The 27656-nt window shown below is 38.5% G+C and overlaps 1 protein-coding gene and 1 pseudogene across 1 annotated transcript; both read right to left on the bottom strand.

Moving 5' to 3' along the window:
- The window catches only part of LOC149147169 (uncharacterized), a 70250-nt pseudogene extending 44757 nt beyond the window's left edge, over positions 1-25493 (bottom strand).
- A 45-nt stretch (positions 25494-25538) lies between these two features.
- Positions 25539-26507, bottom strand: LOC149147168 (uncharacterized). The gene has a single exon (XM_089441733.1). The coding sequence runs from the start codon at positions 26199-26201 to the stop codon at positions 25539-25541; it is 663 nt and encodes a 220-aa protein (XP_089297859.1). The 5' UTR covers positions 26202-26507.
- Positions 26508-27656: the final 1149 nt, after the last annotated feature.

Below are 27656 nucleotides of genomic sequence, written 5' to 3'. Positions count from 1 at the left end.
TAAAAATATGTATGTGGAAAAACATGTTTATTGTTTTTTAACCAATGCAACATAATCTATGAGGTTATTTAATTGCCAAGAGTTGTTGTTATCATTGAATTTTGAGTTTTAAATGTTTTTCATGCATTTTTTTAGCTTTAATTTTTTTACCATTTCCTCAATTTTGTTAAAAACTATTTATGCTATATTATTTTCTTATTTACCATCACTATTGTTAAGATAATAGATATGATGTGGTTTACTTCTTGAAATTTCTCATAAAGTCAAGGACATTGTCTGTGGCTTAGTTCGAAGAAGAAACATACTCTTAAGAATAAATAATTGTTTCTCTACAACTTGATATTTAGTATTTTAAAATTAAATATGATTTGTTTTGTATATATATTAAAATACTAAATCTATAGGAAACATATCTATTAATAAATATTATAAACAAAATCAAATTATACATTATGTATGAGTGCTAACCATTTTAAAAGATTGCATGTGCCAATGAGATAACTACCAAAAGGTAGGATTGAACTCAAGCTCATAGGAAAAAGAAAATAGAGCATATGATCATCTTAGGTTGGTATCCAAGGAGGGGGAGATATAAAATATATGGCTATATCTATGTCAACATATGTATTGATATATTATTACTAGTCAAAATAGATGAATCATTCACCAATATGGAGCTCAACAGATTGGGCAAAACTCAACTCGATCTTCTTCTCAACGATGCCTACTATTTATATAAAGCTTTATAATAAGAAAAAATCGTAACAATGTAGCTCAAAATATTTTTTCACAATGTAAATTTTATTAATCACATTGATTATTCATTTGAAAAAATAACATGGATGTGGGTGCTTACCAAATTAAAATTTAGAACGGTTGAATAGTTGAATGTGTTTGCTAGATGTTGAATAACCCACAAAGAATTTCAAAACCAATATATTTTTTGGTTTAACATTCTTTTCCATGGTCCTTTAAATAGGGATGGAACTTCTCTCCTTTAAAACCTAGATTCCATGACCCCATGGAGATATTGTCACAGCTTCTCCAGGCTCAATGAACCGGTTGGCATAGCTTTGGAATGGTTAGCGAAACAGTGGGAAGTAGCATCTAGGAGAGCACCATCATCAACAATAGCAGAGGGTAACGTACCTGTGCATGACAAAGGCAAGAGAAAGGTTGTTGACAACACAAAGGCAGAATAAAGCTGCAAGTTCAAAGCAGACCCACTTGTGGAGAAAGCATCTTTGGAGATAGACATAAAAAGGAGAAAACACGACAGAAGGAAAGCACAAAGGTAGAGAGAGAAACAGAGGATGGAGGAAACAATGAAGGATTTGCAAGAGCAAGAGTTGTGCAGACAGGAGAAGGAAGAGCACTAGGAACAGACACAGTAGGAGGTGCAACATGCACAGATTGATGAAACTGCGCCCATACAGGTTGTAGACTCATCTGAGCAGCTGACACAAAGCAAACAGAGTGAGCAGTTGCAGGATCATGACTCCGCTTAAGAGATTGAACAGATACTTGAGTAGAAGGATACAGAGATGGAGTAGCCAGAGTCAGAACATGATATTGACCTCATGCCTTACAACCAAGAGCTCAACACACCAACTTCACCAGATCTGGAAGTAGAGAAAGTCTTAAGCGATCAAGGAGATATTGAGATCCTTGAAGACAATCCAGAAGCAGAGACGCGCAACATATCATTGGACGAGGCATACCATAGAGTTGTGCAATCACAGAGAGTGACTACTCCGGATGTCCACGCATCTTCTGTGCAGTTTGAAGTGTTATGTTCCTATACCAATAGGTGTCATAATTTTAGAATGGATGAGGTCAAAATTGTAATATGTACATACCTTTGCTTTCTGAAAATGTTTTCCATATTTGTAAAAAATCAAAAAATTAAAAAATGTAAAGAGGGTATGTCCTAAAAGAAAAATCAAAAGACAAAAAGAATGAAAAAAGGTAAAAAAAGATGAAAAATGAACCCCAAGAAAAAGAACATGAAAATGTGCAAGTCCAAATGCCACTGCTATTTTATTTTTTGTACAATAATGATTGTGTGCAACTTGCTATTCATGCCACAATCCATGGTAACCAAACATTTTAAACTTGGTTATTCCATGTTTTGAATTTCATGCTTAGAGATAGAGAATAAAATCTGACCAAACTGTTTAATCTTGGTAGATAAGTAGATAGGTAGAGTAAATGAAAGGAGCTCAATAGTTTAATCTAAGCCCTTGGATGTAATAAGGATAGATTTAGTTAGATTTTTATTGTAAAAGAAAAGAAAAGTTTGATAAGGGTTTACCAGCTTAAGTGCACCCTAATAAAGAGTAGAAAAAATGGTAAGATGAGTAGGTGGGTAAGTAGCTGGATGGTTGCAGAATTATGGTGATTGATTGGATAAAGTCATATCATTTACTTTCATCATCAAGTTTCTAAGAGTGTGGATGATAATTGAGCATTTCCACAAAGTCAAGTGATTAATTTCCCCATTCATTTCACCCTTAATTTTACTAATTCCCATAAGCAAAGTAAAGAGTACCTAAACGTTAAGTTAAAGGGGCTCAGAGCATTTCTCTGACTTCTGGAGGGACCGGACCCTCGGCCAAATAACTTATAGGTTCTAAGTACTAAAATCCCCTCATGAAAATTCACCCCCTTCAATTCATTCATTTTCCCACAAAAACCCACAAAAAAGCATTTAGCCTAAGTAATGATGTGTAGATGTGGATATTAAAATAAATATCTATACATTATACTTAGCACATTAACTTTCCGCTTTCGCTTCATATTAACATTAATCTTTATTGTATTTATTTAACTCCCCAAAAGAAAACCCCCTTTCCCATATATTTTATTTAAATCCCATATGATAATATCTCCTCCCAATAGTTTGAAATATAAACAATAATAGTAAATAATTAAATGGATTAATTAGTCGATATGCGACTAATTAAGAGCCATAACCCCCCACCAAATAAAAAAGGATTAATTAATCAAACAGTGATTAATTAATAACCTTCCTCCAATCATATCGCCCCTGACGTCATTAAGTCACCCTAACTCACAATTAAAATCCCGTCGGGCCCCTCCATTAACTCCCTAATCAAATCACACTCCCGATCTAACCCCTTCAGATCTAACGGCTAATGCTCATATCAGGTAGTTTCCGAGGCCGACCTTTATCCACTCGACGTGAGTGGTTTCACTATTCATCCCGCCGCTACATGGCACACGATGAATGGCATTGGGTGGCTTCCCCCCCAAAACCATTTTTCTCGAAAAGCGGTGCGATGGATCCCGCTTACCGCCTTCGCTAAGCGACAAACTGTCCCATCCTACGATTGGCGCCAACTGTCGTTTTCCCATTATACCCGCCAATATCATTGACTTTACACATAAAGCCAAAAACTCATTGTTTTTGTTTTTTTATCGTGAAAAGGAAGTTTTGGCTTCCATGCAAAGCACAGAGCACGTTCAACTACAAACCTGCTATCAACCATCAACTTTCCACAACCGAAGAACTCCAGACCACATTGCAGACCTATGCGCTCCCTGCGAATAGTGCACAGTCATCATTTCACCATTCAAACAACCAAAACCAGGTATTTACCCCATTTCTGACTAAGAAACCCTGATTTCTTGCCAAACCTGAGCTAAATTTCTTTAAATGCTAAGTAATTTAGTCAATTAATCCACCGGGTAAACCTGAAATACTCTGAAATAGACCAATTGTTCCCAAATTCCCTGAAATCCTTCACCCCGTCCTTGAATCCACAAGAACCAAGGATGGAAGCCCCAATTGCCCTGAATGTCATGCCCATTACAACTCCCCATAGGGATTTAGACCACCTTCCACTTGCAGACAAAGATTTCCAAATAAAAGACACCTCAGTCTCGAAATCCCCTCTGAAACTCTTCTGCAAGTATAGAGACCAGTACCTGAACCAAGCCAACTCCATTGGACTTTGGGAATCAGGTTTGCCTAAGTACCAGTTCCCCAGAGTGCATGTATTCCCATAAATTGTACATTACTACCACATGAACTATGATCCTATCCAAAGGGCAGTAAGAACTCCTGACCAGTCTGTTTTGTTTACTATCACTGCTGAATCCATCAACCAGATGCTTCAATTGCAGCCAAGCCAAAACCTAACCCCTCTTTCCATTGGGGACATGCTGAACAGATACCCTACACTCACTTCAGTCAGACTAGCCTAGTTGTTCCAGATTTTTATCAGAGAAGAACAGTATATTCCAAAGAACCCTCCTCCTTATCTATGGACTATATTCTCCAACCTTGGTCGAGATATTATAGATATGATATCTGGTATATTAGGCTGCACCACCAGTGAATATATCGATGAGATCATAATATCCATCATGTCAATCTACTCTCTTGACCAACCACTAGCTATCATGTTTGACTATGCAAAGTTTATTGCTGACAAAATGCATGATCAATTCATGAGGTTGGAAAATCAAGGAGTTTTCAAGTATTCTTCAGTTATGTATCATTTGTTCTTGTACTACCAAGCTGATAGGTTTCCAATTGCCCTCCAAAAGCTTGATACTAAAGGAAACCCTAGATCAGTGATCTTTTGGACTTATTTAATTCATCAGTTTGATTCTCAATACTCCTATATAGACTTCATAGACCTCTTTGTTCATCCTGTGACAACCATGCTTCTAGGAAGCCCTCCACCCAGAGTCAGTGCAGACATCAAGAAGGTCCTGCAGTTGTCAAAACAATACAAAGTAGGGGATTGGTACTTGTACCAAAACCATATTCAAATCAGAATTTATGGATGTGAGCTGCCACCTTACAAATTGCCAAAGTACCTCCCCATGATATTATTTGCTCTGGAGTACTACAAACAAATGATCAATTTAGATAAGGTGCATTTTGTAAGAACCAAGAAGAAAGCCCAACTCAGGATAAAGGATTAGCTAGGCCCATTCATTTGTAACAATAGAGAAGCAGGAAAGGAGGCAGATGAAATCCTCCGAAGATTGAAACTGAAACAGAGTTTCATGTGGCTTATGACCCCCACAGTTTCATTTGTAATAGGAGACAAAAGAATATACTATCTCCTTACATCCATCACAGGATCCCTGAAATTGAACAATATGCTAATCAATCCAAATTGGTGGAAAGCACTTTGATAGATCGAGATAGTATAGAGGTTGTTGTTGATAATGTATTAATGGACTTAGACATGAGACTTGATGAGGATTCCTTTGTACAGGTTACAGGAGACTCTCAGTCTCAGAGACAAGCACAAGACCACAGTGGGTAGACAGAAGCAGATCCATCATCAAAGGCAGGACCATTAGGACAACCAGCATCATCAGAACAAGAAAAGCCATCAAAACAACCAGAGCTTTCAGAACAACAAGCGAAATCTGAACAATTTGAAATTTCAGAGGAATTTGCTCAACTTGAACAAATCATGAGAAATCATCCTGTTTTGCAGACTCCTCTCAATGAGGAAAGAAACGTTAAGAGAAACCGAGAGGAGGCCGCTCCTTCTAGCATGCTTGTTGCTCAAACCTTTGCTAAGAGGCAGAGGTTAAATCCATATGCAGAGCAAGAATATACTGAGGAAACAACAGGGACTACAAGAGCAGAGAGGACAAAAAGTGGACACACCATTCCTTCAGGAGGGACACAAGAACCTTCCACCTCTAAAAATTAAATTTTGGAAAGGCCGCACAGTGTGGAAGTATCCTCCTTTAGGGCTCCCACAGGACAAAGCCAAGACATCAAAGAAAAATACAAGGAAATCAAGGCAAGGAATGAAAAACTGAAGGTGCAGAGCCATGCACATTATATGAGAATGGCCCCAACCAACCAAACAAGGCTGATGTCAGCCTTTGATATAAAATAAGGCAAGATGCAGATGAGTTTCCTCAAGCCAACCATACAAAAACCTAAAACAATGGCAGATTATCTTAAGACAGATTTTGAGGTCATGGAAAAGGATATCCATCTTATTGACGAAATTTAGTTGCATAAACAAAATGGAGAAATGGTTTATTCCACATTGATCAATAAGGCCATAGTATCTCACCAACTTTAGAATTCACTGAACAATATCTCAGCCCAATTCCAGTTGGAAAAGACCTCTTCTCAGGTCAAAGATATTAGAATAAAGTCCTTAGAGGACTTGGTCATAGAGCTGGGACATGATCTCAAGGATGTTAAAGTAGCAGAACAATTGATAAAGAAGAAAAATGATGACATAGCTGCACTGAAGAAGCAGCTAAAGATTCCACAACTTCATCATCCTCAAACAGCTGAAGTTTTGGAGACACAGAGGGAGGAAGAACTTATGGACATGGTCCTCAAGTTGAATAATCAATTGAAGGAGTCTAAGAAAGAATTGGATAACTTGATACAGTGCAAACAGAGTGAGTTGGCCACCGCTCCTCATACTGTAATTTCTACAGTTTCCATAGCGGTGCCCTCCACCTTGACGGCTACATTGGCACCAACAATTCCACTAGCAACAAAATTTTCAGTGAAAGGTACTACAATAGATACAGGTACATCAACTAGCACAGAGACATCAATAAAGAAAATTGTAGAGTTAATCAAAGCCATGGAAGAAATGAGTATCCAGGCCACGGAGCTTAAGAAGCTCAGAGAACAAGTGTCTAATTTAGAAACCAATTGTAAACTTGTACAAATACAGAACAAAGAAGAAACTCAGAGGAACTTAAGGATGGCAAAAAGGATTAAAACCTTAGAAAAGGATTTAACACTGCAAGAACCACTGGGAGACATGAGAGAAATCCTTTGGGCCAACATCATTGATTCCATCAATGATGTTTGGCCTTCTATTCAGATTATTTTTGAGCAAACAGAATTGGTCAAGATGGCTACAGAGGCAATCCACAAGACAATGGAAGAATTGGGAAGTAAACCAGAAGAAGCCAATCAGTTGATCACCTTTTTGAACAACAAAAACAGATATGAACTGGATGAATTGGAAATAGAGGATAGAACTGCAACAATCATAGAAATCAAAAAGGTCCTCACTAAAAGGAACTTAATGCTAAACCTGGAGAAAAGATGTCAGAGCATCCAAACAGACATTGACAGCTTCATGCTGAACTATGGCATCTTAAGAGAAAAAGGACTTCCCAGTCCTATGGTAATACATGATAAGTTGATGACCCAGGAAGATTACATTGATAAAATAAACAAGCTGGCCACAAGCCAAGCTAGTACTTCAGGGGTGAAATCTTTGCCCACTGGAAGAGTGCTTTATGACAACTTTGAGAATCTGTTCTACATAGAACATGAAATCAAGCACTTATTCACAAGAAAACCAAGTTTTGCTAAGTACACAGAAGCTGATGAAATTTACAGGAAGATGATAAGAATAAAGTTACCTGACAGTGAATGGTGGACAAGTTTGACTGATTTACTATAAGTTACTATAGTAAATCTATAAGGTAAAAGATAACTGCCAGGTAAAATAGGTAAGACAAGATGAAACAACATAGGTAAAGAGTATCAGTAGGTCAAAGATAAAAGTGATTCCAGCACATAACTACAAGGCAAACTGCAAGAGCCAAATCCGAGCAACAACAACCAGCACAGTCACAATTAAAGGGACAACAAACAAACAGTTCTCCATCTATCTCTATCTTTGTGTTGAAGATATCTTTTGTTTCCTAGAATAATTCTCATATAGTTATGAGATATTTTGTATCAAATTTTGTATAAATACTTCACAAATCGAAGTAATTAGGGTGGATTAAAATAAATTTCTGTAGACATATTATTTTTGAGCCAAGGAGCTTTGTACTCAAGACTAGACTGGTTTTGCTAGAAATGAAATAAAGCTAAGGACATTTCACTAGATTCTTGTGTTGGAACAAATAAGTATCATTTTCTCATGTTTAAATCTCGTTTTCTCTTTATGTCATGAATTATTCATATGTGTTTCTTATAAAATCTTAAAAGCAAACAAGGAATGATATCATCAGAATTAGCTTAAGTGCTCTCTGTTTTAACTGTTTGCTTTATTTATGTTTTCTACTAAACTGCCTTGGTCTGGGGATTCTTGATTGCCCCCTTACTTCCGTAGTTTATCCCCCCTTTGGCCCATAGTACAGGATTCTTCATTGCCCTTTGCTACTGGCCATCCTTCCTTTCTTCATCCCAATCCCGGTTAAGGATTCTTCATTGCCCTTGGCCCTGGTTAGGACTTTCCATTCATTGAAACCTTCAGATTTGCTCTTGCTGTGTTAGCCTGCCCTGTGAACTCTTACCTTAGTGATAAATCAAATCCAGTTAAGCCTTTCTTGATTGAATCCATAGCCCAATGGCCTAAATATTTTCTCTGCCCATCTGTCTTCTTAATTCCACCACCCAACCAAAACAAACAACCCTGAACATTAATAACTAACCTGAAATCTTATTTAAACAAAGTTAAATCTTAAAGAGAGAGCCTTCTCTGGACTTAGGTTGGCTAGAACCTGAGTCTAAAAGATTGGTTAGTGGTTACCTCGGGCCATTCCTTCTTTAATAACTTCTAAGGAAAAAACTTGAGTGATAACATAGTGGCGACCATACTAGGGATTCAAAACCCTCGGTTTTAATAAACCTTTGAGGAATTCAAATTTTTATTTTTAAGCATCTTAAAGGGTTATTAGAAGTTATTTCTTAAAAAAAAGTTCATAAAAAACAAAAAATAATCATAAAAAACTCGATACCAGGGCCAACCCTGATCCAAATCCTCCCCCTGTATTTGAAAATCCCAACCTTATTCCGAGAATAATCAGAAGACAGGAAAGTTTAGTAAGTCCTAGACCTGTTTTTAGATCCAATTCATGCCATGCTGAGTGGTTATTCATTGAATACATCCCTTTTGATGAGTATTTTGGTCTCTATCTGTTTAGAACCATGTCTTATAGTGAATTGCTGGACATAGTCCCAGATCCAGAATTCACCAAAGAACTTGAAACCCAATGAGCCAACTTTTCAATTAACTTGTCTGAATTCCCCTCAGTCATCCATCACCACTGACAGAATCCCTGAACTTTCTGAGTCAGCTTCAACATCTTTTAGTTCACCATCATTTCCCCACACCTCTGAAGATCATCCCTCATCTCCATTCATACCTTCACTCCCCCATCATCCTATCACTACCCCTCAAACACCTATCACTCCTGTTACACCAACTCCCCTTGTTGTCCCAAATCCCCCAGTTACCCCAACACCCGTTCTCAATTCTGTACAGCTCAGAGCTATGACACTCAGATATGCTCCCCTCATAATGCCTGCACCTCAAGGTGTCTTGCCAGCAGATTATCAAAGTAAAATTACCTCATTTGATGGCACTGGAACATACATAGCACAACAACACACTAAGAAAATGACCGACTATTTTGAATTGCATGAGATTGACATAGGAGATGTCCAAATGAGAATCTTTGTCCAGAGCTTAGCTGGAGAAGTGAGAACATGGTTTATATATTTTCCCCCTCATAGCATAGATAGTTTAGAAGTCCTTTACCAACAATTCTAAAATAGGTGGGAGAAAAAGAAGAACCCCTTGCAAATTCTATTTGAATATGAAAACCTTAAAAGGGGACCAAACGAAACTGTTCAGGACTATTGCACCAGGTTTAACAATGTGTATAATGCAATCCCACTTGACCTTAGACCTCCACCTGGTTTAGCCCTGATTAAATTTCCAGACGGATTTGACACAGATATGGCTTTTCAACTTAGAGAAAGGAATCCCCCCACACTTGAAGATATGCAAAGTGTAGTGGTTAGCGTAGAAGCTAATCTGCTGTCCAAAAGGGCTAGAGTTAGAAATGAGAGAAGAACACCTTTGAAAGATGAATCTTCACCCTTTGATCAGAAAATGGATGCTTTAGCTAAAGGAATGGAAAGGTTGATGGATAGAATAGAAGTCATTGAAAGAAAACCTCACTGGGATAACCAACAGGCTAATCCAGTAAGGAATGCAAACTTTAGGACAAATCGGAACCAAAATGTTGGGTTGTGTTATATTCTTTCCATGTAGTTAACAGGGGGTTTGAAGGGCACCCGTCCAGGGCAGCACCCCGGAAAATTTTGGTTTTGGACCCTATGTTAGGTTGGGCGGACCCACCTATGGTTTTGTGCATGATTTTCACACATGTTTTTTGGATGTGATGGTTTTCGATCCATGGTATTGGACGCGATGGTTTTCGGTCCATGGTATTGGATGCTTCGGCATGTACAAATATGTATTGTAACACTGAAAGGAACATAATGAAAAATCAAGCTGGTAGTCCCGGTTTTGGGATCCAGTTGGAAAATCTCTTTGTATATGTGTTTTATGTGTTATGCTCTCGCATTGTTTATTTTTCTATGTTTTATAATTTGTATGCAGGTAATTTCTGTACAGGGTTAAAACCTACATTTGGTATCAGAGCAGATTTGGCTTCAAGGGGATGCCTTTGTTGCTGAGGGGTTTTGCTCGGGCTTGTGGTAGACCCTGTTCAGTGGGAGATCTGTGAGATCGATTCTGGTGGTGAAATAAGATGGCGAGCAGTGGAAAGATAGAGATCGAGAAATTTAATTGTCAGAGTTTTGAGTTATGGAAACTCAAGATGGAGGATTTGTTGGTGGATAAAGATTAGTGGATCGCGGTAGATCCGGGTACTAAACCAATGGGAGTGTCCAATGAAGAATGGAATAAGTTGGATCAGAAGGCAAAGAGCACAATACGATTGTGTGTCTCAGATTCAGTATCGCTGAATGTATCAGGGGAAGCTACGATGAAGGCTTTGTGGGACAAGTTAGGGACTTTGTACCAATCTAAGTCTCTGGTGAATAAACTGTTCCTGCAGAAAAAGCTATATAACCTGAGGATGAAAGATGGAGACTCGGTGACAGAGCATCTGAACGCATTTAATACTGTGGTAAGTCAGTTAGCATCTGTTGATATTAAAATTTCAAATGAAGATAATTGCATCAGTTTGTTGTGTTCTCTACCAGATTCGTGGGACAGTCTGGTTATTGCAATAGGTAGCAATGTAACTGCCTTGCAGTTTGATGAAATAGTCTCAACCTTACTGACGGAGGAGATGAGATGGAAAAATATGGAGAGCCAGAATGGTGATGCCTTGTCTGTACGAGGACGGTCCTAGAACAGAAACAAAAATAAGTCATCAAGTGGGAGATCTAAATCTAGAGGGAGATCTAAATCTCCAGGAAAACCTGTAAAGGTGGTGTGCTGGAAATGTGGAAAGGAAGGCCACTTTAAAAGGGACTGTAAATCTAAAGCTCCTGACAAAGGAAAGGGATCTGATGAGGCTCCTTCTGCAGAGGCGAAAACCACCTCAGATGAAGGTGGTGATGTGTACTTGGCTTCTTCAAGTACACATGCAGATCATGAGGCATGGTTGATTGACTCAGGTGCATCCTTTCACTTCACTCCTCACAGAGAGTGGTTCTGCGAGTATGAGAAATATGATGGTGGTGATGTCTTCTTGGGGGATGATAGGAAGGCTAGAATCATTGGTCACGGGAAAGTAAAGTTGAAGTTGCAAGGTGGAAGGGTTAGAATGCTTCCAGGTGTTATACATATTCCTGCATTAACCAGAAATCGGATTTTTGTAAGCAAGCTGGATGAAGCAGGTGTAAAAACAATGTTCGAGAAGGATACCTGCAAAATGGTTCGGGGAGCACTGGTATTGATGCGGGGAGTTCGGATTGGAGCTCTGTACAAGCTACAAGGTAGCACTGTTATTGATGGGTGCAATAGTTCTATGGTACCTGAAAGTGGAGCAGAAAATCTAGTGGTCTCTGGAGAGAAGACCACGCTGTGGCATCAAAGGCTTGGACCTATTGGAGAGAAGGGCCTTCGAATACTTCATGGTAAAGGTATGGTAGAAGGTATGAGTAATAGCTCTTTGGATTTTGATTTCTGTGAAAATTGTGTATATGGGAAGCAAAATCGGGTGAGTTTCCCCTCTAGTGGTAAGAGGACGAAACAAATATTAGAGCTTGTGGACAATGATGTGTTTGGACCTGTGAAGGTTCTATCAATGGGTAAGTCTGTGTACTATGTATCATTTATAGATGACTTCTCAAGGAATACATGGATATATTTCCTTAAGAAGAAATCTAAAGTCTTTGACAGGTTTAAAGAATTCAAGGCTCTAGTGGAAAAGCAGATAGAGAAGAAGATAAAGGTGCTGAGGACAAATAATGGTGGAAAATTTTGTAGTAAGGAATTTGAAGAATTCTATAAGAAGTGTGGTATAGCACGGCATAAGACTACTGCATATACACCTCAGCAAAATGGAGTTGCAGAAAGAATGAATAAGACATTCATGGAAAGGGCAAGAAGCATGCTCAATGGTGCTAGGTTAGGACAGGAATTCTAGGCAGACGCAGTGGATACTGCATGTTACCTGGTCAACAGGTCACCTTCATCAGCGTTGGAGGATAAGACTCCACAAGAGGTATGGACTAGTAAGAAACCCTCTCTTTCACATCTAAGGGTATTTGGATGTGATGCATACGTACATGTTCCAAAGGAGAAACGAACCAAGTTGGATAGTAAATCTGAAAAGTGCATCTTTATTGGGTATAAGGATGGTTTAAAGGGTTATAAGCTTTGGAATCCAGTAACAAGGAATGTTGTGTACAACCAAGATGTGGTGTTTAGAGAGGTGAAAGATGTTATTAAACATGAAGTCCAACCAAAGGAACCTGAGAAGATAGAGTTTGAGCTAAAGGAGGAAGAATAAGACTCTACAACAGAGGAGGAATTAGAAGATGAAGAGCCACAAACTCTGGCTGTGAGAAGATCAGTTCGAGGAAGAAGGCAACCAGAAAGGTATAGTCCATCTGCTTTCTGTTCAAATTTTGCTTTGTTTGTTACTGATGATGATCCCAGAACTGTGAAGGAAGCAGTGGATTCAGAGGATGGAAAACTCTGGAAAGAGGCCATGGTTGATGAAATGGCATCTTTGCACAAAAATGAGGCTTGGGATCTGGTGGAGTTGTCGGCTGGAAGGAAACCCATTGGCAGCAAATGGGTGTTCAAGAAGAAGACAAATGCAGAAGGAAAGGCGGAGAAATACAAAGATCGGTTGGTAGCAAAAGGTTATTCCCAGGTGTCGGGAATTGATTTTGGTGATATTTTTTCTCCTGTTGCCAAGGTAACTTCTATTAGATTACTTTTATCTGTTGCTGCTGCTTTTGATTTTGAGGTAGAACAGATGGATGTGAAGATAACATTTCTTCATGGGGATCTGGAAGAGGAAATATACATGAAGCAACCTGAAGGCTTTGCGATGAAGGGTAAGAAATAACTAGTATGTAAGTTAAAGAAGTCTCTGTATGGGTTAAAACAGTCACCAAGGATGTGGCATCAGAAATTTGATACATTTATACGGGGACTTGGCTTCACCAAAAGCAAAGCAGATCACTGTGTGCATTTTAAATTAGTTGGTGACCATGTTATTTATCTGGTCTTGTATGTGGATGATATGTTGCTGGTTGGAAATGACAAAGAAATTATCCAGGATTTGAAGATCCAATTGTCCCCCAAATTCGACATGAAAGATCTTGGTGCTGCAAACTATATTTTGGGCATGGAAATTAAAAGAGATTGTACAAAGAGGAAGCTCTGGTTAAACCAGAGGAAGTATGTCGAGACAATACTACAGAGGTTTAATATGCAGGATAGTAAATTGGTGAAGGTTCTTATTCCTGTAGGTGTGAGGTTATCTGCTGAACAATGTCCCAAGACACAAGAAGAGGAAGAGGACATGTCCTGTGTTCCATATGCAAGTGCAGTCGGTAGCCTGATGTATGCAATGGTCTGTACTAGACCAGACATTGCACATGCAGTGGGAGTATTGAGCAGGTTTATGTCAAAACCAGGGAAGGAGCACTAGACAGCAGTGAAGCGGGTTTTCAGGTATTTGCATGGCACTAGTGATTATGGTTTGTGCTACCAAGGAAGACCAGGATTGGACAGAGTGTTGGATATTCATGGCTTTGTTGATGCAGACTGGGCTAGAGATCTGGATCAGAGAAGATATACAAGTGGGTATGTGCTTAACCTATTTGGAGGTGTAGTCAGTTGGATGAGTAAGAAAGAATCTGTAGTGGCACTATCAACTACAGAGGAAGAATACATGGTAGCCACTCATGCAAGCAAGAAAGTAGTTTGGTTGCAGAGATTGTGTTCAAGTATGGGGTTAGTACAGGAAGCTATAAGGATAGACCGTGATAGCCAAAGTGCAATTTTCTTGGCAAAGAACCCTGCATATCATTCAAAGACAAAGCACATTGATGTTCAGTATCACTTTGTGAGGGATATGACAGAGGAAAAAAAGGTGTTGCTAGTAAAGGTGGACACTTTGAAGAACACTGCAGATGCATTGACAAAATCTGCGAGCTCTGAGAAGTTCTCTTGGTGTAGAGAGACAATGGGCATTTCAGGGCTAGGAAAATGACCAAGCTCTCTTGTGGCCCCCTGTGGAAAGAAAACAACAAGTGGGAGAATGTTGGGTTGTGTTATATTCTTTCCACGTAGTTAACAGGGGGTTTGAAGGGCACCCGTAACCCCACTTTATGGGGTCCGGGGTAGCGCCTCGAAAAATTTTGGTTTTGGACCCTATGTTAGGTTGGGCGGACCCACCTATGGTTTTGTGCATGATTTTCGCACATGTTTTTTGGACGCGATGGTTTTCAGTCCATGGTATTGGACGCGATGGTTTTTGGTCCATGGTATTGGATTCTTCGGCATGTATAAATATGTATTGTAACATTGAAAGGAACATAATGAAAAATCAAGCTGGTAGTCTCAGTTTTGCGATCCAATGGGAAAATCTCTGTGTATATGTGTTTTATGTGTTATGCTCTCGCATTCTTTATTTTTCTGTAATTTAGATTTCGTATGCAAGTAATTTCTGTACAGGGTTAAAACCTACATTTGGTATCAGAGCAGATTTGGCTTCAAGGGGATGCCTTTGTTGCTGAAGGGTTTCGCTCGAGCTTTTGGTAGAGCCTGTTCAGTGGGAGATCTGTGAGATCGATTCTGGTGGTGAAAGAAGATGGCGAGTAGTGGAAAGATAGAGATCGAGAAATTTAGTGGTCAGAGTTTTGAGTTGTGGAAACTCAAGATGGAGGATCTGTTGGTGGATAAAGATCAGTTGATCGCGGTAGCTCCGGGTACTAAACCAATGGTAAAAATGGTCCTGATCAGAACATTAGACCACCTTTCCAAGAAAATTATGTTGAGACTTCCCACCAAGAAGACCTTGAGATAGACACTTAGATCAACCTTATGGGCTTAGATGATGAAGAAACAATTTTTCTAACTCAGGATGATCAAGAATTATACATGCTTCAACAGTTACCGACTCAAATAGGAGAATCTTTCGATTATAAGCAAGGGTACGACTCTGCTATTTACGAAGTTCATAAATAGTACAATTTAATAAGCAAGAAGAACACTGATGTTCCTAATCAAAATAAGAAAGCAATACCTAACCAGCCTAAGAAAATAAAAGCTACAAATCAGAATCCTCAAGTTACGAAAACCTTACAAATTCTTTCTAGACCACATCAAAATCCTCCCAGTTCCACCATTGAAGATGTAATAGATAACCAGCTTTCTAATGAGAATCCTTCCACTTCAATCCCCCTTAAGGGAACAATGGAACAACCCCCAGAAATCATATTAGAAAATTCGGATAAAAACATTCCTAACAATGAAAAAGACAAACATACGACTTAGAAATTTGGCTCTAAAATTCCAAATATTCAAACAGATAAATCCCCTCTGCCTTTCAATTTGGGGGCAGAAGTAGCTAGACTCAAAATTTCAGTGCCTTTGTCGGAATTAGTTAAACATGAAACTTAAAGATCTCAAATTAGCAAATCTCTGAACTTTGTTGAAAACGAAGACTCTGTGAATCTATTTGATGACCAACTTGAGTTAATTTTCAGACCAGATGTTAATGGAAAGCTAGTTGAAGGAAGGATACCACCCTTCTACATCAGTCTTAACATCCATGATAAAATCCTACATAATGCCATGCTTGACTCTGGGGCCTCACATAATCTTATGCCTAAGTCTGTAATGGAAAAACTTAACTTGGATATCACCAAGCCTTATAAGGATCTGTTCTCCTTTGATTCAAGCCAAGTTAAATGTTTAGGTCTCATAAAATATTTGTGTGTTTCCCTAGTTCAGTACCCTGCCAAGACCATACTTATGGACATAGTTGTTGCTGACATACCACCCAAGTATGGTATGCTGCTGTCTAGATATTGGGGCACCAAACTCCAGGGATCTCTGCAACTGGACATGTCCTATGCTACCATATCAGTCTTTGGACACCCCAAGAAGTTGTATAGAGAGACTCTGATGAAGTATGTAGTGAGTTCCCAGGAAAGACCTCAGAATTTTCCCATATATTCAATACATTCTGATATTGATTCTTTCATACTTTACAATGCTGAAACTAATCAAGAAGAAACTTCAAACAACATAACAGCAGAACCAAAAGAAATTGCAATATTAAAAGAAAATCAAAATGTCCAAATTCATGAAATTTCAGATAAAAAAGATGACCTAGATACCTTAGTCAAGAAGGATTCCACTACCCCAGATGAAAATTATGAGCATGAAATCCTATGGCATCTTGAGTTTGATGGGTCAGTCAACAAACTAGGTGCAGGAGCAGGTGTTTGGATTTATAACTTAGAAAACGATCATTCAGAGGGTCATGCCTACAGGTTGAACTTTAAATGCACAAACAATATGGCCAAATATGAAGTGCTTCTGTTAGGTCTGAAACTGGTCAAAAGGTTAGGAGCCATTAGAGTCTCTATCCTGGGAGTTTTGAGTTAGTGATTAAAAAAATTAATGCTGTTTATATGATTAGGGATCCTAGGTTAGGGTTTTATAGAGGAACAATCATAGAGATACTAAATACTTTCTTAGAAACCAAACTTGCTATTATCCCCAGAAAACACAACATGCAGGCTCACAGCTTAGCCATGTTTGCTAGTACTTGTAAGTTGCCTTTCCAGCCCAACCATCAGTACACTGTTGAGGTTAGGCATAGACCTTCCATTCCTGAAAATTTAAAGAACTGGAAAGTATTTGAGAATGATTAGAAAATTAACAATTTTTTAACTTTAGATAATGAATTTGTAAATACCAACATAGACACAGACATAGCAGTAGATTTGGATTGCTTTGATGAAGTAGAAATTAACAGACTAGAAGATGATCAGATAGATATATTTCACCCTACAAAGTTTACAAATACCAACATTAGAAACCTAAAACAAATGGAATTGATGAAGCCATTGATGAAGAAACTGAAGTCATAAACCTTAAAGACAATTTTTTACCCAAAGGATTAACTCCCTTAGAGGACTTATTTGACTCAAATGATATTCCTAAAAATCCTAAAATGGAACCCTTGAAATCAGACATTGAGGAATGTAATATAGGATCTGAAGAGAATCCAAAACTAATAAAATTGTCAAAATCATTACCTCCCAATGAAAAAATAAAATATATGGAAATGATGAAAGAATTCCAAGATGTTTTTGCTTGGAGTTATGAGGACTTGAAATCCTATGATACTAGAATAATACAACACACTATTCCATTGAAAGAAGATCAAAAGCCCTTTAGACAGAAGCTTAGAAGAATCAACCCTGTTCTACTTCCTTCTATTGAAAAAGAGATCAAAAGGATGTATGAAGCCGGGATTATTGCACCTATCAGGTTCTCAGACCGGGTTTCCAATTTGGTACCCACTAAAAAGAAAACTGGCGAAATTAGGTTGTGTGTTGACCTTAGAAATTTGAATAAAGTTTCACTTAAGGATAGCTATCCTCTTTCGAAAATGGACCACGTACTACAAATGGTAGTAGGTTCCTCCAGAATCTCACTGTTAGATGGATTCTCTGGTTATAACCAAATCCTAGTCCACCTAGATGATCAGGTAAACACTGAATTCACAACTCCATGGGGCACTTTCATGTATTTGAAAATGCCATTTGGGTTGAAAAATGTAGGGGCCACCTTTCAAAGAGCAATGGACATAGCATTTGCCAAAGAAATCCATGACTTCCTGGTAATATACCTTGATGACCTCACAATATTCTCTAAATCAGATCAGCAACACCTAGATCATCTTAGACATGTCTTTACTAAATGTAGGAAATATGGAATTTATCTGAATCCTAAAAAATCTTTGTTTGGGTTGGAAGAAGGGAAATTACTAGGTCACATTATCTCCAAAGATGGTATCAGGATTGATCGAACAAGAATTGAATCTATTTTGCAGATACCACATCCTAGGAATATCAAAGAACTTCAGGCCTTTTTAGGTAAAATAAACTTTTTGAGGAGATTTATCTATGATTTAGCCGAGTTAATTAGATTACTAAACAACATGTTAAAGAAATATTCGACTATTAAATGGACTCTAGAGCTAAAAATTCATTTGAAGATATAAAATTGGCCTTGACACAAACATCAGTCCTCATCAGTCCAATGTTTGATAGGGAATTCATCATATTTTCTTTTGCTTCAAAACACACCATTGTCGCAGTCCTCTTACAGAAAAATGATCAGGGTTTTTAACAGCCAATAGCCTTTTTCAGTAAATCCCTGAGAGATGCACCTTTAAAATATACCATAATGGAAAAGCAGGCTTTTGCTCTGGTTAAAGCTATTAAAGATTTCGAAGTTTATATCTTGTACTCTCATATAGTAGCTTATGTTGTAGTCAAGGACATTTTGACACAGGATGGATTTGATGGAAAGAGAGGGAAGTGGATAGCTACCATATTAGAGTATGATTTAGAAATAAAACCTACAAAATTTATCAAAGGCCAGGGTTTGGCTAAGCTCATGGCTAAATCAAACTACCAGGCCCTAGACATGAACTTCATTGCAGAATTGGATCATGAAGAGGAGATGGCGACTCCACAGATCAACCAAGCCTTTATAGATTCACCATGGTATGCTGCCATAATATACGTTCTACAAAACCTTCAAGCCCCTCCAGAGTTATCCAGGACTAAGTAGGTTCTTAAAGATGAAATCTCTTAAGTTTTTCATAATTGATAACGCTTTATTTTGGAAAAATCATGAAGGCATCTTTCTAAATTGTTTGTTAAAGGAGGAATCTGATAAAATTTTGCAAGAGTTTCATGCAAGTGATTGCGGGGGGCATCTCTATTGGAAGACAACAACTGATAAGATCTTGAGGGTTGGTTTTTACTAGTCCACTCTGTTTGTCGATGTGAAAAAAATTGTAACCTCATGCCACAAATGTCAAATTTTATAAGGAAAAAGAAAATTACTGCCATTACCTTTGAAACCTATATCAACTTAAATACCATTTCAGTAGTGGGGTCTTGACTTCATTGGTGAAATTCATCCCCCTTCCTTTGCTCAACATAGATGGATCTTAATTGCCACAGATTATTTTACAAAATGGATAGAAGCCATACCCTCAAGACAAGCCACTGATACTGTCATAATAGGTTTTCTTGAGGCCAACATTCTATCCAGATTCGGTTGTCCCACTAAAATCATCACAGACAATGTTGCAGCCTTCAAATAAAAAAGGATGATTGATTTTTGCAACAAGTACCACATAACCCTCGGCCATTCCACAACCTACTATCCCTAGGGAAATGGACTTGCAGAATCCTTCGATAAGAGCTTAATGAATATTATCAAAAAATTATTGGAAGACAATAAGAAGATCTGGAATAAGAAACTAGTGAATGCTTTGTGGGCAGACAGACTGACCACAAAGAAATCTATTGGCACCAGTCCCTATCAGCTAGTCTATGGAATGGAGGCTGTCTTCCCATCTTCTTTGGGAACTCTAGTGATGAAGTTACTCCAAGAAGCACAGGTTAAGCCCAATGATATTCAGAGAAGGATCAACCAGACTATTCATTTGCAGCGAACCAAGGAACAAGTGTACATCAGGTCCCAAGTTGTTCAGGAGAAAATCAAGAAAGCATTTGACAAAAGAACCAAGGCACAAGATTTCTATCTGGGAGATAAAGTTTTGAAATGGGACTCAAGAAGGGAAGATAAAGGAAAACATGGGAAGTTTGACTTCCTATGGAAAGGTCCTTACATTATTTATGCTTTCAAAGGCAATAATGCTGATTACCTTAAAGAATTGAATTGTACAGAAGTAGAAGGAGGACTAGTCAATGGTTGAATGCTTAAGCACTATGTAGATCCCAATCACTGATTTTACTAATCACTTGTACATACTATATCCGTCACAAATTTTAGTTTGGATTGCATGGTAAATTTTGAAGTTGAAGCCCGAAGAGAATGCCCTAAGCTTCAAAAAGTTTTACTGTCAGTAAATATCAATAAAGTAGCAAGGTAAAGGAAAGTTGCAGATTTAAATCATAGAAATTCAGAAGGCCATTGATCTGCTAGTTCTTGACATTTCACCAGGAAATGCCATCCCCAAGTGGAGCCACTGTTATGTTCCTATACCAATAGGTGTCATAATTTTTGAATGGATGAGGTCAAAATTGTAATATGTACATACCTTTTCTTTCTACAAATGTTTTCCATATTTTTAAAAAATAAAAAAAATAAAAAATGTAAAGAGGGTATGTCATAAAAGAAAAATCAAAAGACAAAAAGAATGAAAAAAGGTAAAAAAAGATGAAAAATGAACCCCAAGAAAAGGAAAAATACCATGAAAATGTGCAAGTCCAAATGCCACCGCTATTTTATTTTTTGTACAATAATGATTGTGTGCAACTTGTTATTCATGCCACAATCCATGGTAACCAAACAGTTTAATCTTGGTTATTCCATGTTTTGAATTTCATGCTTAGAGATAGAGAATAAAATCTGACAAAACTGTTTAATCTTGGCAGATAAGTAGATAGGTAGAGTAAATGAAAGGAGCTCAACAGTTTAATCTAAGCCCTTGGATGTATAAGGATAGATTTAGTTAGATTTCTATTGTAAAAGAAAAGAAAAGTTTGATAAGGGTTTAACAGCGTAAGTGCACCCTAATAAAGAAAAAAATTGGTAGGATGAGTAGGTGGGTAAGTAGTTGGATGGTTGTAGAATTATGGTGATTGATTGCATAAAGTCATATCATTTACTTTCATCAACAAGTTGCTAAGAGTGTGGATGATAATTGAGCATTTCCACAAAGTCAAGTGATTAATTTCCCCATTCATTTCACCCTTAATTTTACTAATTTCCCATAAGCAAAGTAAAGAGTACCTAAACCTTAAGTTAAAGGGGCTCAAAGCATTTCTCTGACTTATGGAAGGATCGGAACCTCGGCCAAATAACTTATAGGTTCTAAGTACTAAAATCCCCTCATGAAAATTCATCCCCTTCAATTCATTCATTTTCCCGCAAAACCCACAAAAAAGCATTTAGCCTAAGTAATGATGTGTAGATGTGGATATTAAAATAAATATCAATATATTATACTTAGCGCATTAACTTTCCACTTTCGCTTCATATTAACATTAATCTTTATTGTATTTATTTAACTCCCCAAAAGAAAACCCCCTTTCCCGTATATTTTATTTAAATCCCGTATGATAATATCCCCTCCCGATGGTTTGCAATATAAACTATAATAGTAAATAATTAAATGGATTAATTAGTCGATTCACGACTAATTAAGAGCCATAACCCCCCACCAAACCAAAAAGGATTAATTAATCAAATAGTGATTAATTAATAACCTTCCTCCAATCAGATCGCCCCCGACGTCATTAAGCTGCCCTAACCCGCAATTAAAATCCTGTCAGGCCCCTCCATTAACTCCGCAATCAAATCACACTCCCGATCACCGTACGATCTGACCCCTTCAGATCTAACGGCCTCTACTCATATCGGGCAGCCTCCGAAGGCCGACCTTTCCTCGCTCGGCGTGAGCGGTTTCACGATTTATTCCCCCCCCCAAAACCATTTTTCTCGAAAAGCGGTGTGATGGATCTCGCTTACCGCCTCTGCTAAGTGACAAACTATCCCATCCTCTGATTGGTGCCAACTGTCATTTTCCCATTATACCCGCCAATATCATTGACTTTACACATAAAGCCAAAAAACTCATTGTTTTTGTTTTTTATCATGAAAAGGATGTTCTGGCTTCCATGCAAAGCACATAGCACGTTCAACTACAAACCTGCTATCAACCGTCAACTTTCCACAGCCGAAGAACTCCAGATCACATTACAGACCCGTGCGCTCCCTGCAAATAGTGCACAATCATCATTTCACCATTCAAACAGCCAAAACCATATATTTACCCCATTTATGACTAAGAAACCATGATTTCTTGCCAAACTTGAGCTAAATTTCTTTAAATGCTAAGTAATTTAGTCAGTTAATCCACCGGGTAAACCTGAGATACTCTGAAATAGACCAATTGTTCCCCAATTCCATGAAATCCTTCGCCCTGTCCTTGAATCCATAAGAACCAAGGATGGTGTTATCTCAAAAGCAGACCCTGATAGGCTGCTGGTCAGGTTGACTCTAAGTAACTATTTCAAACCAAATTTTGGCTGAGGCTTAGCCTCCTCAACCTGAGAGGGCTCTCTCAAAGGTTAATGATTTTGATAAAGATTAAGATGGCTAACTCTTATAGAACAAGTGTGACAAATATGAATGCTGGAAATACATTAAACAACTATCCATTGGGCTTATGGAGTCAACAACACCTCAATATAACAGTGAACTCAACCTTACATAGAAGTCAGGGCACTCAGCATTTAGACATTCAGAACAAAACTCATATGGGACCACAGTTTATAAATGCATACAGGAAATCAGAGCACATTCAGTGAATTCTGAGTGATTATACATCTATACCACTGTAAAAATTATGGAAAGGACAAGATCACACATTCTGAACAATAGAAATCCCTCATGAACCCTGAGAAGTAAAGTCAAAATTATATTACTGAAATGAGTCTTTACATAAGCCAAATACAAGCTGTATCATAAAATTTTCCAACCCTGATTACATTGCTGTTTCAACTATATATAGAGCTCTTATTCTAATTGATCGAGATTCCTCCTCCAGCATGAGGGGAATTCAAAAACTACTTCTATTACTGACATCTGTTAAACTCTAACTACTTAATAAATACAACAAAGTGTTGACTGGAGTTTTTAGAGATCTAAATCAAGTAGGATTCTAACACCGTGTTATGCTAATAATAGCCTTGATTACAATGGTTCTCGTTCTTTGACATCTGCTCCCCTTTAGTTTGGCTGTAATGGATGTTCAAGGCTCCATGTTTGATCTTTAATGACACATCTTTTCCATTGCCCTGAAACATAGGAAACTACCCCTGTTTGTCGGTCCTTGGTTTGCCTCAAAATGTTCGAATCCAAAGAAGCATGCCTTTATCCTTTAATTACCCAAAATGGAGCAGACTGCCACGTCCTTGATGTGCTGTAAGCCTTTCCCATGTACCTGTGTGATGACAAAACCTTTCAAAAAGATTTGCTGCTTTGTCAATCATAATTGATCAACTCAATTGTAACATGCAGCTACAGCAGTTTCGTAGTGCGCTACGAAGCTGCTGTGTAATTTCAAAAGCACAGTCTTCCTTTCATAGCTAAATGATCGCCACTGTTCATGGCTTAAACACCCTACTCCCTTGATCACTTTGACAAGATTTGCTTGCAACTCTTCAAGAAACAGATATTGCTCCTGAGGAAGAGATGTAATGACACCAATAACACCATTGACTGTTCCAAATATAACTGTATGAATCTCAATTTGCAGTCTATGATGTAGTGGGATCCTTCCTATCAACCCCTTTTTAATGTCAATCTGTAACTCCCGCAATGGAAGTGCTGCCCAAAATCCCTTGATAAACTCTTTGCATGACTCCTTCCCCTTACAAACCAACCTTTCTTTACAGTCTCTTTTTTCAACAATCTCAGATGAATCTGTCTCTTTATCTTTAGGAGTTTCCTTTTGTGGTCTATTCCCATTGGCTGCTGGTGAAGGTTTTGAAATGTCTACAGGTATAGATTTCAAATTCTCTGTTGGTGCAGATTGATGTGTGCTGCTACACTTTTCGTCTTCCAACTTCTGTTCTTCTGGCAACTGATAGACAGTTGTCTCCTTATCAAACTTCAAGACATAAGCCTGGTTGCACCCTTCAAACAATCTTTCTCCTAGGGTGTCAATGATGTAGTATGCCTCCTTTTCAACCTTGAGCACAAAAAAATGGTCATTCCAGCTGACAATATAAATCTGTGGTTCACTGTTCTCAGCCTCCTCAGTACATGCACTAGTAATTTCTTCCCAGATATTGTCAAAAGACATAGCCCCTTGTAGAAATTCAAAGGAATCTCCCATTCCTTCATCTTGAAAGAAACCAACAAAGGACTTCCCTGGGGCCACAGAAAGAGGACGTACCTTTGCCTGTAATACTGTCTCTAGATCAAAGTGCCTGTCTGGGAACTTCTCTCTGTAAGCTTCTACATCACAAAGATTCCTCCACTCTAAAGATCCATCTCGTATCAAGGTATCAAACTGAGATTTTATAGGCATGGAATTGGGATTATCATGCAACCAATCAGCAATAACAGCCACCAAAGCAGTACAAGCACTCTCCCCGATAGCCTTTTCACTACGCTGATCAATTGAAGCAAAAAAAACTTGGGACGACACTTTATCTGACCATCTCTACTAATAAAATCTTTCTGTTCCTAGCTACCTATGGTGAAATGGTCATCACCAAAGTCTAAACATTCACATATGTCCTGCGATACTCCATTGTCATTCTTATGATACAAAGGAAGAGAGTCAATAGGGCAGCATAATTGTCGGCGGTCAAAGTCAATATCATCTCCACCCTCTTCTCCATATGCTTTATTCAACAGCGTCTCTCCCCTTGCTCGTGGTGACCGAAAATTCAATTTCCTCTTTTTCCAAGAAAGAAGGCTCCGCATGGAAGGAGGCTGTACAAGAGTATAATCAGAGTCTGATGAACATGGCTCCTCAATCACCTTGGAACTTGACTCTATATTTGCTTTATGATTGATGATCCAATTGTCATCAACTCCATCTTCTCTAAAGTCCAAATAGAGAGCTCCTTCAACATGATTAGCTGCAGCCAATGTCCCATAACTAAAGGAATTCCGAAAACTAAATCTATCCTTATCCTCAGCCTCATCCTCATCACATTCATCAACAGAATCACTGTCAAATACATATTCACATCCATCACTCCTTGCAGACAATCTACCATCACTCCCATCCTCTTCTCTACAAGCCTTCTTTGCTCTTCCTGCTCCTACATAATCTCTAAAAATATTAACTTTTCTCAGACCTGCTTTGAGAGCAGAAAGCTCCTCCTTTTCTGACAACGGTTCTCCATCCGAAGGTGATGATGGCACAATAGTTCTATTAACTGGGTCCATTACTTCCATGGCGATACACATTTTCCTGTCTCTTCTTTCAATTTCTCGGCTACTTCATCCCAAAACCCTTTGTGAGTCTTGAAACGTGTTACATCTTTTGCCGAACTCACACCATGTAAACTGCAATTCACGCTCACTGATTGGCCTTGCAAAGGAACGACGTGGCATCGAAAGCACCTGATCACGGAGTTGCTTCAGTATTGAGGTATAGCTCTCAAGCTGGATCTTTGTTAAATCATCTGACACCTTCAATGGAAGAACGTAGAAATTAACTTCACCAGGACTTGACCAATTAGTCGGAATCTCAAAAGATCTGCTCTGTGAGTTATTGAATATATGCTGCCCTTGAGGGCCAGCTTCATCTTTATTTGGTTGAGACGGGGTTTCATTCAGCACATCCAAATGATCATTGTATTGGAGCCGTGATGGAAAATACTGAACAAACCCATTCTTCCTGAAAGAAGATGAATTGAAATAAAGTGAAAGCGCTTTTCTCAAACACAAAACATTGTACCAAGAAAACTCCTGTTCACGCAACTTTGTGTGAATGAACACTGGATCAGCCAAAAACTCAGTTGAATCATCCTGTAAAGTGTCCCGCTCCTCTCTGTCAGACGCTATATTTGAACTTTGTGAATAGGCACCTATTCCAGTTGAAGGGGAATTCAGAAGAGATGGGTCTGGTATCCCCTGCTTTAGCATATCAACCGTTAGCATGAGTCTCCAGAGACTGATATCATGAAGGCCCTCTGTCACAAGCAACAGCACATGGCAGACTGAAGCAAGGAAAACGCCAAGCTAGAAAGTGCCCTGAATACCCATTAACTCATGAGCCAACTCAGCTGATAACTGCTCTCCACTTAAAACAGAAATCGAAGAAGATCCATCAGGCCTCATCATTTCCGCCAAAACAGATGCACTAAATACAGGCTGAGTGTCAAGGAGAATAAACCGCTCAACAGACATCCTCAGTTCAGTGCCAACACTACAATGCCTTGCCATCGCTCTAATTTCTTCTGACTGCACTGGTACTATTTTGAAAAGCCTGATTGATCGACCAAACCCGCAGAGTAAAATACAACTGCAAACACGTACCAATACCAAGACACCTCACGACCTAATGATGAGGATAAGCGGTCGGATATGATAGACGAAGTATATAGGCTGACAACTGTTGATGGATTTTGCTGGATATGACAGCTGTGAAATATTTGCTATGGATTCAAACAAATCCCCAATTTCGTAGCGCAGCCAGTGCAAAATATGAATTATGCGCTACGAAATCACCTAAAACATGTTGCGCTGCGAAATTGATAAAAGGATTTATGTGCTGCGAAACCACTTTAAAATGATTACAGGCGCTACGAAATCACCTAGACAATTTCAGCTTTGAAACGAGTTTGGACATATGATATTCATGTGAGATGCGAGACCAATGATAGACTAAGACAGAGAATTGACCCCTTTGTACATACCAACAATACTCTTCACAAGACTCCTATTCAAACTATTTAGACTCTAAAACCAGATGAAAAGACTAGACCCAAAATTGACACCAACCCTTTGACAAACAATCGAACTGATGTGAACAATTTAAAATTTTTTTCTTGAGTGATAACAGATGGAAGCCCCAATTTTCCTGAATGTCATGCCCATTATGACTCCCCACAGGGATTTAGACCACCTTCCACTTGCAGACAAATATTTCCAAATAAAAGACACCTCAGTCTCAAAATCCCCTCTGAAACTCTTCTGCAAGTATAGAGACCAGTACCTAAACCAAGCCGACTCCATTGGACTTTGGGAATCAGGTTTTCCTAAGTACCAGTTCCCCAGAGTGCATGTATTCCCAGAAATTGTACATTACTGCCACATGAACTATGATCCTATCCAAAGGGTAGTAAGAACTCCTGACTAGTCTGTTCTGTTTACTATCACTGTTGAATCCATCAACTAGATGCTTCATTTGCAACTAAGCCAAAACCTAACCCCTATTTCCATTGGGGACATGCTGAACAGATACCCTACACTCACTTCAGTTAGACTAGCCGAGTTGTTCCAAATTTTTATCAGTGAAGAAAAATATATTCCAAAGAACCCACCTCCTTATCTATGGACTATATTCTCCAACCTTGGTCGAGATATTATAGATATGATATCTGGTATATTAGG

Source organism: Pinus tabuliformis, chromosome 9 (assembly GCF_031772625.1).
Source record: "Pinus tabuliformis cultivar Carrire ecotype Pingquan chromosome 9, CPIR1, whole genome shotgun sequence".
NCBI lineage: Eukaryota > Viridiplantae > Streptophyta > Pinopsida > Pinales > Pinaceae > Pinus > Pinus tabuliformis.
Note: the sequence above shows the minus strand (reverse complement) of the source record. Positions and strands in the feature narration are given on the sequence as shown.